At 35.7% G+C, this 15,476-nt stretch overlaps 1 protein-coding gene across 1 annotated transcript; it reads left to right on the forward strand.

Annotated features, from left to right (window-relative positions):
* The first annotated feature begins 13,480 nt into the window (after nucleotides 1–13,480).
* On the forward strand, nucleotides 13,481–15,219 carry LOC131631478 (uncharacterized). The gene is made up of 3 exons (XM_058902271.1): nucleotides 13,481–13,648; nucleotides 13,717–14,688; nucleotides 14,776–15,219. Exons 1-3 carry the CDS (start codon nucleotides 13,481–13,483, stop codon nucleotides 15,217–15,219), a joined length of 1,584 nt encoding a protein of 527 aa, XP_058758254.1.
* The last annotated feature ends 257 nt before the right edge of the window (nucleotides 15,220–15,476 follow it).

Genomic DNA, 15,476 nt, shown 5'->3' on the forward strand with positions numbered 1-15,476 from the left:
TATATTATAAAAAGAGCAATCTACCTTTACACTAAAAATGACACCAAATACTTACACTTACGGTTTACTGTAAACAGTGTAATATTACTCGTGAATAATATTCATGAATAATACATGAATAGTAACTTTTAATAGTAAATAAAAGTTGGTAAATGAAATTATGAAGTTGGTTGATAAACGCTCAAAAATATTTTTAATAATAAATAAAGTTGGTTAATAAAAAGCAAAAATGTTAGTTAATAAAATTATGAAGTTAGTTAATAAACGCCCAGATATTAAAAATATGGGAAATGCTAACGAGTGCCTTTGAGGTACTCTTTAAGTGATTAAGATAGTAAGTTTTTTTTTTAAAAAAATGCGTGCAATGCATTGAAAACGCATTGGAAATTAAAATATTGACTTTTGTAAAGAATATTTTCTTTATTTAGTATCCTTAAAGAATGCCTGAGAACACTAGTTAACAAGACCATAAAAATAGTTGTTAGTAGTAAAATAAAGTTAGTTAATGAAATGTAAAATGTTGGTTGATAAAATTAAGAAGTTGGTTAATAAACATCTAGATATTAAAAATAGTTTTTAGTAGTTAAATAAAGTTAGTTAATGAAATAAAAAAATATTGGTTAATAGAATTATGAAGTTGGTTAATAAATGCCTAGGTATTAAAACTAATTTTTAGTTGTAAAATAAAATTGATTAATGAAATATAAAATATTGATTAATGAAGTTGTGAAGTTGGTTAATCACACAATTTTATATCGGTATTATTTAATCTAAAAATAAAGAATAAAAAAATTATTTTTTTTTAAAATAATTTTTTATTATTATAATATTTTAATATTTACCGTATATTGGTGAACTGTGAAATATAGTGCAAGTGTAAAAATTGGTGTCAAAATAATAACATTTTTTTATATAAAAAAAATGTATGTTGAAGATTTTTATCATATTCAATTATATATTTATATTCAAATCGATATAATACATCAAACACCAAATGAATTCAATATTACTAACTTTGAAAACAATGTATCGAACAAGAATATTTACACTCCCCAAATTAATGACATAAAAAATTATAAATATAAAAAAACTAAATTATCTTAAATATCAAAATGGATCATCTCCTTCCCTCCATCCATGTCCTTCAACCAAAACACATGCAATTGCATAGAAGGAATTAAGAAAAAAATAATAAATAAAATATAATAGAGAAAATGTTAGAGAGAGAAAGAGACATACTTCATTTGGTCTCAAATATAAACAACAAATTTTTTTAATGGTCTTAAATATAAGCAAATTACATCTTTAATTATTACTCCCTCCGTTTTTTATTATAAGTCGTTTTGAAAAAAAATTGTATTTAAATATAAGTTGTTTTACAATTCCAATGAATAATTAATGCTATTTTTCTTATTATATTCTTAAATATTTATTATTCTCTCTCGTTTCAATTATATAAATTCTTCTTCTACATGTTATTAATTTTTTTTTTTCAATAAGCAATGGAATTAAAGGAGCAAAAGGGATGCTCCACCCAAAAGAGAGAATTACAAAGTGAAACACAAGAGAGGTTGGGTATTCCAACCAAAATAATTACATAAAGGCGCCTTCTTATAAAAAGAGCCCAACCAATTCCACGAAATAATAAGAATCTCCAACATACACTCTAAAAAGCTAAAAGTTTCCTCTTTGAAGATGATAGCATTACGCTTGAGCCACAAAGTCCAAATCGTCGCCAACCAAGCCACCGACACAATAGCCCTCTTAGAAAGACAAGAAATTTTGTCACAATGATAGAGAAAATCTTGGAATTCCTCTAGAGACAAAAAATCCCCGACACCAAGCCACATATAAACCCGACGCCACACTGTAATAGAAACATCACAATTTGAAAAAATGTGAATCCGGGATTCTTCCTCCTTCATACAAAGAACACAAAAAGATTCACTACCGTCGTTTAAAATTCCTCGGCGCACTAAGAGATCTCTAGTGGCAAGACGGTTATGAATAAATCTCCAGCAAAAGAAAAGGACCTTGGAAGGAGCCTTGATATTCCAAAGATGGGAGAGAGCCCGAACTTTATCCGCTACCAACTCCGGTCCCGACAGTTTAGCTTTTAGGAAGTCATAGCAAGATTTAACCGAGAAAATTCCATCTGTACCTAACTACCAAGAGAAAGAGTCCGGAACATCCTTAAGCACCTCCGTATTACGCAAGAGCTCCCCAAAAACGGTGGGAGGATGCTGCTCAGCACCGCTGGCAGCGGCATTTCTGGAACCAACCTCTACCGCTGTCAAACTACCGCTGCTGCCACCATGCTGCAACTCATTAACCGCACTGATTCGGTCATCTAAACCAGCCCCAGCAGTCACGTTATCAGCCAGCAGCGAAACAGAATTGGCTTGCTGGAAAATCGAATTCATATGCCACCTCCAGCCACTGTTGTGAAAAGAACCTGCAGAAGCAATATTAGTAATATGGTCACAGGCCCTAGCAAACAAATCCGGAAAACTCGCCATCAAGGAATGCTGTCCGATCCAATGCGCATACCAAAATGGAGTAGACTCCCCGTTTCCCACACACACACGGACTGCACTAGAAAAATTATCCAAGAGAAGATTATCATAATTGTCCGAAGTGATTAGATCCCTCCACCAAATAGAGTCATTATTATGCACCACCGAAGAATCCCCAACCAAAACTTTGAGCTTAATATTACCATACCGGGCTTCCAAAAGATCACGCCAAACCGCCTCTTTATCATTAAGGATTCTCCACTTCCACTTACTAAGCAAGGCCACATTCAAGATCTCCATATTTTTGACACCCAAACCGCCTTCATTTCGGGACTTACACACCGTATCCCAATTGACCCAATTAATGGAACGTTTCAACTCTCCACCTCCCCATAGGAATTTGCGTTGAATAGAACACACCTCTTTCAACACCTTTTTAGGCGCCCTGTAGAAGGATAGCGTGTAAATAGGTAACGCGTTAATAATCGAGTTAATGAGAGTAACCCTCCCCGCCATACTAAGATTGGTACCTTTCCACACCGATAATTTATTTTTGAACGACACCATGAACTCTCTCCACATAGATAATTTCCTCGGACTATCTCCCACCTTGACACCAAGAAATTTAAAAGGAAGCAACCCCACCTTACAAGAGAGGAAACTCGCCGCGGCCTCCATAAACCACTCACCGGAATTAATCCCATATAAATTACTTTCGTGAAAGTTAATCCTCATACCGGACATCATCTCAAACCCTCTAAAGATCGCTTTTAGACTCCATAGGTTAGCCAAATCACACTCGGCAAAGATCAACGTGTCGTCCGCGAATTGGAGTAAATCCACCTCTTTACAATGATTAATCTTGAAACCACGGAAATCTCCCAATTCTTTAGCTTTTTTCATAAGGGCCGTAAGAACTTCCATCACTAGGACAAACACAAAAGGAGACAAAGGATCTCCTTGCCGAAGACCTTTCTCCACAACGAAGTCTTTAGTGGCGCTCCCATTAACAAGAATGGACGTAGTGTTGGAAAAAATGCATCCTTCCATCCATCTCCTCCATCTCCACCCAAACCCCATCCTTTTAAAAACATATCTAACGAAATTCCAACTCACCCTATCATAAGCCTTCTCAAAGTCTACCTTCAAAACCATACAACTCCGCTTCTCTCTTTTAGCCAACTCTAACACCTCATTGGCAATAAGCACACCATCCGAAATATTTCTACCCGGTATAAAAGCCGTTTGATTATTCGAAACCACCTTACCCACCACACTTCTAAGCCTATTAGCCAACAATTTAGCCAATATCTTATACAAACTACCCACCAAACAAATGGGACGATAATCCTTCAAGGATTGAGGGTTTTTGGTTTTAGGGACAAGGGTAATAAAGGAAGACGTACAAGCTTTGGTGAGTTTCCCTTTTTCATGAAAGTCCCTAACACACTTGAACACATCCTCCTTCAAAAACTCCCAATTAATAATGAAGAACTCCAACGTATAACCATCCGGACCGGGGCTTTTGTCACGACCACAAGACCAAACCGCCTCCTTGATCTCAACTTCGGAGAATTCCCGCTCCAACCAAACCACATCCTCACCCTCCAACCGATTCAAAAAAAGAGCTTCCGGAACCGGTCTATCAAAATCTTCTTCTTTGAAGAAGTTTTGAAAATAGCCATGAATCTCCTCTTTGATGTTTGAAACTCCTTCAACTCTACCCTCCTCTCCTTCCAAAGAAGTAATGGCATTGCGTCTTTGTCTCTCTTTTATGGAATTGTGAAAAAACTTAGAGTTCCTATCCCCCTCCTTCAACCAAAGATTGCGCGACTTAAGTCTAAGCATACATTCTTTTAAATGCATACCTCTCCAAAGATCGGCCGACGCCTTTCTTCTAGCCTCAACCTCCACTTCATTATCACCTCCAATGTTCTCCTCTAACACCTTGTCCCACATGTTTATACTATCCCTTGCCTCCTCCATCTTAAGGTCGACCCACCCAAAAATCTCCTTATTCCACCCTTTGAGAATCACTTTGAACCTCTTCAATTTCTCATAGAGCATAAAATCACCCCTCCCCGTAACTATCAACTTCTTCCATTCCAACTCCACAAAACTTTTGAAACCTTCATGTTTAAACCAAGCATTGTTAAACCTAAACGGTTTCGGGCCCCAATCAAGCTTCCCCACACCTAACCGAATAGGGGCGTGGTCCGAAAAGTCTCTATTATCAATCCTTTGATCACACACCTCCCAATCCTCAATAAGCTTTTTAGTAAGAAGAAATCTATCTATCCTACTAAAAGCTTTACCGTTATCTTTAAACCAAGTGAATTTACCTCCAACACAACTTACATCTATCAACTCCATACTATACACAAAGTTTCTAAACTCCTCCATACCTTTAGTATATCTAGAAACTCCCTCACCCTTTCTTTCTTCCTTCCTTAGAACTTCGTTGAAATCGCCCACAACACACCATTCCTCCCCCCTCTAGAACCTTTCAAGGATAAGATAGAATTCCAAGTACAAAGCCTTTCCGCTCTATTGCACGCTGCATAAACATTCACCAAATTGTACCCAACTCCCTTCCAATCAATATTGATTCCCACAAAACCTTTTCCCACAAAACTATAATTAAGAGAAAGAGAACCTCTCCTCCACAAAATAACCATGCCCCCTGCCGCTCCAACCGAGTTGCAAGCCGTCCATTCAACCTCCTTAGAACCCCAGAATTCACGCGCCAATGACTCATCAAAAGCTTTAATCTTAGTTTCTTGCAGAAAACAAATATCAATCTTGTGAGAATTGATCATAAAACTGACTCTCTTCCTTTTGGAAGACAGCCCTCCACCCCTCAGATTTAAAGAAAACAGATTCATGGAACCACCGTATTTTTCGCCTTCACTCCGGAAATTCCCTCCTTATCTCTTAATTCTAACACATTGATAAGATTGACAACATCAGAATTCTTTTTTGAACTTACAACTCCCAAACCAGCTATGGAATTCCACACCCTGATACCAATCTGAGAATTCTCTCGAATTCTCTCGTTACAGCGACCAATGTCAGAATCCCCAGGATTAGAAGAGGGAGAAAACTCACCTGAAGAAATTGAATCGTCTTCCACACACGCGGAGGCGCCACCGGCCATCGCCTCCTTCGAAGGAAGCTTTCTGGGCGCGATGCACGCAAAATAGGATGGGGCCGCTTCAACCTTATTTCCCAACTCAGCCACCTTCTTTAGTTTCACAGGTTTTTTCCTAATATTCCTTGGAGGAGGAAAAGGAACATTGGATCGTAAGTCTCTGCAAGCCTTATCAAAGGATATGGGCCCAATCTGATCCTTTAGGCCCAACTCGTCTATAGCAATAAGAGGCCCTTTAAGCTTCTGATTAGGACCATTGCTTGTAAGGGGTCCCACGCTGCTAAAAGCGTTCTCGGACGAAACCCCCACACAAGAGTCCCCCACGCAACTAAGGTCCTCACAAGCCACGTCAACCTTAAAAGCTTTAGACAAGACAGCCTCGGAAGAAACAACACCGACCCTATCAATAGAGTCAAAAACAGCCTTTTCCTCACCAGGTTGAAATTGAGACCTTTTAGGAGAAAGGTTGCTGTCAACCCCTAGACTTCTTTCTGCAATCGAGGAACTAGTGTCCCCCGTCCCATCACTTTTTCCAGAAAGCGAAAGGTCAAACGGCGCCGCCTGTTCCTCCCCTCCATCCCCCACCGCAAACTCCTCCTCCTCCGAATGGGACGGTTCTGAATCCTCACCATCCCTGTCTCTCGGCTCGAAAGTCTTAGATCTCCCCCAGTCAATGTCTTCTATAATGGTAATAGAATAAACCACACCGTCAATCTCCACCTTAACAAGTTCATCCAGGAAAGCGAAACTTCTGGTTCTAATGGAAAAACGTGCTACATCCATCCTGGTTTTAAGAGCGGTACCTTCATCACTTTTCACAAAGCAACCAAACGAGTGAACTAACATCTTGAAGAAAGACTCCCCCCATGCGTGGCACGGAACACCCATGACCCTAATCCAAGTCAACCTTTCATAATCTACATCAGACGGGTTCCACGGTTTGATGGAACTGAACCATTGCTGCCACCAATCTTTTCTCTCCTCCAAGAACTCTAAAATCTCGCCCTCTATCAGGTCCTCCAACAGACAGAGATTAGGCCCAAGAAGAGTAACTCTAATGGAAAATATGCCTTCTTCTAAAAAGAGCTTTTTGAGGTTAACATCTGCATCTGGGTTCTTGACAACTCCTGTGAATGCCCTTAAGCACTGACTAAGATCATCAGCTTTAGGAGAGAAAACTAAAGGTTTTAACCACGTTCTAGTAGCCCTAGACGGGTTCTTGTTTTGTAATACATCTGAAAAGGATCGGCTCTGATTACTACCGCCCACTTGGTTGCACCAAACACCTCTCTTTTCTCCTGCCGGTTTCCCCTCATACTCCCTTCTAGCCTTCTGAACAGGAGCTGGCTTCCCCATGACAGGTCTTAGGAATCTAGTCAAATTGACATGCAGCTTCCTACCATCGAGAAACATGTTGTCTAGCTTGGTCTCCAAAGTTTTAACATTAGGCACATTTACAAACCTCACAAAACCATATCTCCTACAATATCTATCCTTCTTAGGAGGAACCACTACCTCCACGATATCTCCGAAGGCCTTGAATTCGTAGAACAGATCCAAAGCTTTCCATCTAACACCAAACTCCGACACAAAGAATGATGTAACCGAGGTTGCGTCCTTCGCCTCCACCTTCCCCTTACCACCATCCGCGATATCCCACCTTGAAGACACCTTCCTACGATGATCCACCTTCCTCCAACCACCTGCACCTACAGATCCTTCAGCGGCCATACTCAGAAACGCTAATGAAATGTCAAAGGGAGTAACATTGTTACTGTGTAAGAGGACAAAGTGTGGTATATTCTACATGTTATTAATGAATGATAATGTAAAAACCTTCATAATTTCTCATTTTCATACAACAATTATTATTTTTCTTAATCTGTGTGAAAAGTCTAAAACGACTTATAATAAAAAACGGAGGGAGTAGATTTGATATCAATATTCTAAATATATCTCTATTTGTTTTCCCACATTAATTGTTTATGTTGTTAACAATTTCTAAAATAAAAAATAAAGGTAAAATTAAAAAGGGAATAAGATTTAAAAACATTCAAATATTTTTCTTAAATAATAAGTTTTTTTTATAAAATTATTTATAAGAGGATCCAAATCCCTTAGATATTCATGTCTATATTAATAACATTTATGATTAAACTATTAATACAGAGGTACCTAGCAATTAGCAAATAATTGAGATCCTAGGTTAACCAGGACATTATTATTGTGTCTTAAATTAAAGAGGTCTAGCTATATGACATAATTATTATAGTTTGCTGAATTATAATAGAATATACTCCAGTTTGCTTTATATGTTTCATTGATGATTAACATATAAATAGACTTCATGGGTCTTGAGATTTTCTTTGTGCTAGTGCACCTTCGGTGCCGAACTTTCTTAAACTTGTAGAGATAAAATTTTCGATGCTATAGTCTTTATAGGGTATTTAATTAAATACTTAATTAAAGTCCAGAGATATCAATAGTCAGGGCACTTTGGATCCTCTCCATCAATATTCTCTCCTTCCCTCTCCTTCCTCTCTATCTCTCTCTTAATCTCATTCTCTCTCTTAATTATTTTATGCTTTTTAATGATGAGTGAGAGTGAAATTAAGAGAGAGATAGAGAGGAAGGAGAGGGAAGGAGAGAATATTGAAGGAGAGGATCCAAGTCCATAGTCAGGGTGATGATGAGTATTAAATTAGATTAAATTTAATACAATTAAAATTAATGTTTTAAAAATCGTACGAATCTATCAAATCGGTGAGAATATTTGGTTATTAATTTATTGGTCAAATCATTAGATTATTGATCGAACTGCATGAATAATACAGATTGAATCGAATAAATTGATTGAATAAACTAATCTCAAAGGGTCATCCCAAACCTCCAAGGAGCCAAATCCATTAGAACATGTTAACTGGTTACTTGGTCCTCCTTCCATAATTCGCTTGCTTGTGTCTCTCAGCCTCTTGTTAATTGCAGTCTATTTGCTTGCATCATCTAGAGTTTCATTGTCTACGCTTTTTTGCTAGTTTTCAGCTGCTTATGTATGTTGTTTGTTCACCTGTTTCGGCTTCCATTCTTTGATATGGTGTTTCTTCTCTTTACGACACTTATGACCTATCTTTTGACATTTATCACAATATTAAGGCCTTCATTCAAACTCTACCTTTTGCTGAATTTTCATTCCCTCAATGTCCTTGATGGTGATCGTTGCACTCATATGTGAATATAGGGTTACAAATAGTGCTCGCTCTCTTTTCCAAGCTTCTAGTTCCCCACAAGGGCCCTTCATCATTGTTGTATCTATATCTTGCGTCGTATTGAATTTGAGGATGAAATATGCTTCCTCGTTGTAATACATAGCAATCATTTGCACAAAATTTCAGTATTTGAGCATATAATTCTTCACTCACTCATGCTCATAGAAGCCTCAGTGATGTACATAATTGAGGCTTTCCAAAATCGTATCTCTGATTCAACATCAGTTTCTTCAATCACTCATGGTAATGGATTTGACTCTTTGGGAATTTGGATGACCCTTTAGAGGATCCCTTATTGAATAAATGATAATTTCATGGAATTTTAGAGGAATAAATAAGAAAGTCAAGAATAGAGAGTGGCAACAGGTAGTGCAAACGAAAAAATTCAAAACAAAGACAGTATTTTATATCCAAAAATATAATATAATTAAAAAATTCAAATAAGTAATTATTTTTATATCAAAAAAAAAAGTAGTTTGCGCCCTGTAATATTAGCAAATTTTGATTTACCTCGCTATAAATTTTAAAAATATCATAATTTTACAAGTTTATTTTTTAAATTAAAAATTTAAACATAATCATCGCATATAACAAAATAGTTTAAAATATAAATCCAAACAAATTTTAAATAAAATTTAGGTTAAATTACAGTTTTGGTCCCCCTATTTTGTCTGATTCACGAATTTAGTCCCCTTATTTTAAATTCAAACAATTCTGGTCCCCATATTTTATATTTAAACAGTTTTAGTCCCCCTCTCATATTTTTTCAAAGAAAATCGATGAGACTTTTAATTTTTTAACTTATATTTTTATCTACTAAATTTAATAATAAGTTTATATGTGATGATTTGTCATGTTTTACAAGTAATTTGTCATTTAAAAAGTGAAAATATCGTTAATTTTAAGGGTCTGTTTGTTACGATGGAAGTTGTGAAGAGAGAGATATTGAAGAGAGAAATACAAGAGAAATGTTTAACTTCTATTGCTTAAACATTTGGAAGGAGATAGCTTTTTGGGTGGGTAAAGGGGTTATTTTAGAAGAGGAGTGCCGGCCAAATTTTATGGAATGGTACCACTTTTTTCGTAGGAAAAAGATTAAGGATAGAAAGTCGGGTAGTGTTTGGATAGCTACTACTTGGATTATATGGTTGATTAGAAACGGGTCGTGTTTCCGGAAGGAGTCTTGGAATGTGAACAATGCCGTTTGGAATATCAAGCTCTTGGTTTGGAAATGGTCGTTTTTCGGAAAAATTACACATCCCAATTATTCATTCTATGAGTTTAATATGAATCCATTGTATTATCTCTTGTGATTGTAATTGGTTTGTAATTTTCCTTTTTTTGTCGGGTTTAATCCCGTTTCTTGTTGTAAGTGGGTTGGAGAACCCTTAGTTCTCCCTTTAATGATATCTTGCTTACTCAAAAAAAAAATGCAGAGAAATTGAGAAGAGAGAGATGATTTTTATGGGACCCACCACAATTTTTAGTCTTCGCTTTACAGAGAAGAAAGGAACAGTAATGCTTTCATTTCCATTATTATCCCTTTTCATTAACCCTATACAATAGTCATAATATTTTATAATCACTCTTAATTTTTCAAACAAAACTAATAGTTTAATTATTTAAATCTCTTAAAATTAAATTTATATAATTAAATAAATAATTAAACATATTAATAATATAATTTCTTTTGATTATAATTATAATATAATTTATTAATTAAAATCAAATAAAAATTAAATTGGTTTGCAAAAGTCCTTTTTTATTTAAGGGCATATTTGTACTTTCACAAATAATTAACACTTCTTTCTCCTCTATTTCTCTTCTTTCTACTCTATACCAAACAATATATCAAATCTACTCTATTTCTCACCTCTTTCTCTCTTTTCATACTATTTCTTACCTTTTTCTCTCTTCTCATACTCTCTTCATAACCAAACATAGCCTAAGTGAAAAAGTATGAAAGGGGGACAAAAATGTTTAAATCTAAAATAGGGGGACCAAAAATGTTTAAATTTAAAATAGGGGGACCAATTTCGTGAATCCGAGTAAATAGGGGGACCAAAATTATAATTAAACCTAAAATTTAATTATAATATAAATTAAATAACAAAATAATTGTAATACCTAATAAATTAATTTAAAAGAAAAGTTGTTTTGAACAAAAGCTATTTATATTTAAATTTTACTTTTTAAAAAGTATCAAAACAACGTGGTTCTGTCTTGGAAAAAAAATTAACATATCCGTTGGTTTTCCTACAAAGAACACCTTAATGAAAACATATCCTACACACCATGAATCCGAACAGAGTAATACTAATAAATATAACCAATCATAATAAGCAATGACTATTTTTTTCTTAATTTGATCCAGATATTATTGAGTGTATTTAATAAGTGAAAATTTTCTTATAACGAATACAAGAGAGTATATAATTTGTTGAGATAATTGGAAAGAAAATCATCATAATAACAAGAACCTGCTAAAGATTTAAAGCGCAAGAGATATTGAATATATGATGATAAAATTTATTTATATAGAGTAGGAATATGATGATCAAATTTGATACTATAGTCCATATAGGGTATTTAATATTTAATTAGATTTTAGAGACGTGAATAATTAGGATGATGAAGGAATATAAATTTGATACTATAGTCCATATAGGGTATTTAATATTTAATTAGATTTTAGAGACGTGAATAATTAGGATGATGAAGGAATATAACATATACTTCTCTTAATTTATGTAGAGTGGTATCACAGGACATTTTTAGTGGTCTAGATTAATTTTTAATTCAAGTTTTGATTAGATCAAGGGTCCGTTAGTTTCGGCTTTAAAAAATAGATTTTTTTTTATATTTTTAGAAGTAAACTTTTCAAAACCGTTTTTTTAAATATTATAAATTTTTTTATATTTGTTTTTTCTAAAATAAAACACTCATTTTGACATTCTATAACATAAACATACATTATTGAGACCAAAACCTAGTCAAAATCATAATTTTTTTAAAAAGTTATATTTCAAGAATGATTTTTATGAAAATCTATTTGAAATAGCTTAAAAATTACGTAATTTTTTGAAATTTTGATATCCAAATTATTTTTCATAAATAGATGAAATACCTAAAATCACATTTTAAGAATAACTGTTCAAACCAACTTTTCATTTGAAACTTTTATAAAAAAATTCTTTGTAAAATTTTTTTACCCAATTTTATAACACTATAAAAATCATTTTAAAAAAAAAGCCAAAACAAACGGGCCCTAATAAATATTGTCTTCTTTTTCCAGCAAAGTTTAAATAATGTAAGTCAATTATAATATGACAGCATCCATAATGTAAGTCAATTATGGATGTTGCAAGGGTTCTTATTAGGGTTCCTTTACATTTTACTCTAAAAGATTTCATTACGGTGGCCATGGACGGAGATTCTTTCACGATTGTGCTCCGTGAAGATTCTTTCGGCCCTCCTAGAAGCACTCTCAACAAGTTTGAACCGAAGGGCAACAAACATTCATCTTCAAGTTCTGAGGACTCTTGGTCAATCCCAGAAGACAGCTCTCTTGGGGAAGATGATGGTGACGTTTCTAGGGATTCCAACCCTAAAAATGTAGAGTTACAGTTGGAAGCTACCAACGACGAAAGATGTGGCACGTCAAATCGTAGTAGACCGGTGCCGTGCAGAGAGGAAGGGACAGAAGGAGATGAAATCAGAGGAAAAGAGGATTATCTGAGCAAGATTTCTTCTTTTGATGAGGCGATTCAGGCGGTAGTGGAGGCAAAAGGGTTGAATCATGAGAAAGATAATAGTTTGACTCAATCTTCTTCTGACTCTATCTCAGATCCAAACAAAAGTGATACTATAATTCAATAGACGGTAGGTTACCCAGGAGATAAGAAGGACTCGGTTTTCGAGGAAGGGATAATGACAGAAGATATTAAAAACTTTTCGTTGTTTAACAAAAAAAGAAGGAAAAAGGTCATATTAAAAAGGGTTGAAGTTTTTAGTGGGCTCCCGAAGCGCGAAACCATTCGGCCCATTAAGAAGAAAAAACAATTTAGACCTTCATTTACTTCCTTACAACAGCGGCCCTATAAGGTTGTTATTACGCCCAATTCTGATGGATCTTTCCTTAATTTGGACATTAGTGGGCACTCAGTTTACGGAACAGACCCATCTGTTTGGGAGCATAACATTCATAATTGTGTTCATGGGGAACACTCTGCAGAATCTGATATCCTTAGATGTAACAATAGAATTTTATCCAATTTCCGAAAACCAGTTGAGGAGAAATTGATGGAGGCGGTTCAGAAATTAGGAGTGGTTTTTGGCTCATCTAGCTTGGGTCTGAAGAAGAAGATACAGGATTTGATTAATGTTGAGGGGAATAGCAGAGAGGGAAGGAATGTGATTTATAACCAATTTCCATGATTATAGGGATGCTGAACATCAGAGGAGGCGGTAGCAGTATTAAGAGGAAGCAGATCAACACCATTATAACAAAGGGGCGGGCTGATATGTTCTTAATTCAGGAGACTAAAATGGAGGAAGTGACAACAACTATAGCTAATAGCTTCTGGAGGATGGAAGATATTGGTTTTTCTTTCTCGGCGGTAGAGGGACGGTCGGGAGGCATTCTGACTCTATGGAGAACACGCACAGTGTCGGTCATATCGAGTTTTTGTGGTAGAGGTTTCTTGGGCACGAAGGTTAGTTAGAAGAATGGAATCTATTATATTGTAAATGTTTACTCTCCTTTCTCTTTTACTTTGAAAAGAGGTCTTTGGAAGGAGTTGTTGGAGTTGAAGCAAAGATACTCGGACGGGGAATGGATCTTTGGGGGCGACTTCAATGCTATAAAAAAATGAATGAGCAGATAGGTAGTTCTATTGATAGTAATGCTTCGAAAAGAAGGGAATTTTTGGATTTTATTGAAGGGAGCGGCCTTGTGGGTGTTCCTTGCAAAGGGAAAAAGTTTAGTTGGTATATTGGAGATGGGAGAGCAAAGAGTCGGATCGATAGATTTCTAGTGTCCGATGCGATTGTCTCATTATGGGGAGTGGTTGGGAAAATCATCGACATTAGGGATGTTTCAGATCATTGTCCGGTGTGGTTGGAGGTTGATAAAGAAGATTGGGGTCCAAAACCATTTAAGCTTAACAACGAATGGTTTTCTCATATGGATTTTGTTCCTTTTATTGAAAAGGAATGGAAGGCGCTGGACGTGAGAGGTAGAGGTGATTTTGTGTTGAAAGAGAAATTTCGACTTATTAAAGACAAGATGAAATGGTGGAATAGGGAGGTTTTTGGTAATATCGATTTGAAAGTGGAGGAAGGAGTTAGAGATCTTAATATCTCGGATGATATGGATGTAATGGATGCGGAGAGGTTGGCTTTGAATAGAGACGCGAACAATAGAATTTGGTTAAATCTCAAGATTAAGGAGAATATGCTAATTCAAAAGTCTAGACTTAGGTGGTTGAATGATGGGGATTCGAATAGAAAATTGTTTCATAAAGTTATGAAGGAAAGGAGGAGGAGAAACCACATTAGCTCTATTGTTACTAATGGTGGTATTGTTAGTACGGTCAAAGAGGTGAAAGAAGCGGTCAAGATTCACTTTGAAGATAAATTTATGAAGAGGTGCTTGGATAGACCTTTACTCGAAGGATTGGATTTCAAATCTTTAAGCTTGGAGGATAGGCTTTCTTTGGAGGCTCCTTTCTTGGAAGAGGAAATTAAAGAAGCGGTTTGGAATTGTGACGGCTCGAAAAGTCCGGGACCGGATGGTATGTCTTTCCTTTTCATTAAAAAATTTTGATCTTTCTTACAAAAGGATGTCGTTAATTGTATTAAGAATTTCCATTCCGGATCGGTGTTGTCAAGATCTATTACATCCTCTTTTCTCTCCCTTATTCCTAAGGTTGCTCATCCTTTGAGTTTAGATGATTATAGACCTATTTGTTTCGTTTGCATTTACAAAATTATTTCAAAATTGTTGGCTAGAAGGATTAAGCGGGTTCTATCGACTATTAATTCTATTACTCAAAGTGCTTTTATTCCCGATAGACAAATGATTGATGGCTTTCTTATTGCTAATGAATTGGTGGATTATGTTTCAAAGGAAGGTAGGGAGTGCTTTCTTTTCAAGGTGGACTTTGAAAAGGCCTATGACAAAGTTAGTTGGAATTTTCTTAGATTTATGTTGAAAAAGATGGGTTTTGGTGAAGTGTGGATGAAGTGGATGGAGGCTTTAATTTTTTTAGTAAGATGTCGGTGATAGTTAACGGTAGTCCCACAATGGAATTTAGGGTGTATAGGGGTTTGCGGCAAGGTGACCATGTCTCTCCTTTTCTATTTGTCATTGTTGCGGAAGGCCTTAAGCTCTTAATTAACAAGGTGGTGGACAACGAAGATTTTGCGGGTTGCAACATAAACGGTAGGTGTTTTGTAGACGTGCTTCAATTTGTGGATGACAGTCTTCTAATAGGATACGGTAGTTGGAATCACCTATGGGCTATTAAGGCGGTGTGGAAA

The sequence above is a fragment of the Vicia villosa genome, unplaced genomic scaffold (genome assembly GCF_029867415.1).
Source record: "Vicia villosa cultivar HV-30 ecotype Madison, WI unplaced genomic scaffold, Vvil1.0 ctg.000832F_1_1, whole genome shotgun sequence".
Taxonomy (NCBI): Eukaryota; Viridiplantae; Streptophyta; class Magnoliopsida; order Fabales; family Fabaceae; genus Vicia; species Vicia villosa.

Coding starts and splice junctions, on each gene's coding strand:
- LOC131631478 (XM_058902271.1), top strand. CDS start 13,481: ATGGAGGAAGTGACAACAACTATAGCTAATAGCTTCTGGAGGATGGAA. Junction 13,649..13,716: donor GAGGTTTCTTGGGCACGAAG/GTTAGTTAGAAG, acceptor TACTTTGAAAAG/AGGTCTTTGGAAGGAGTTGT. Junction 14,689..14,775: donor AAGAGGAAATTAAAGAAGCG/GTTTGGAATTGT, acceptor TTCTTACAAAAG/GATGTCGTTAATTGTATTAA.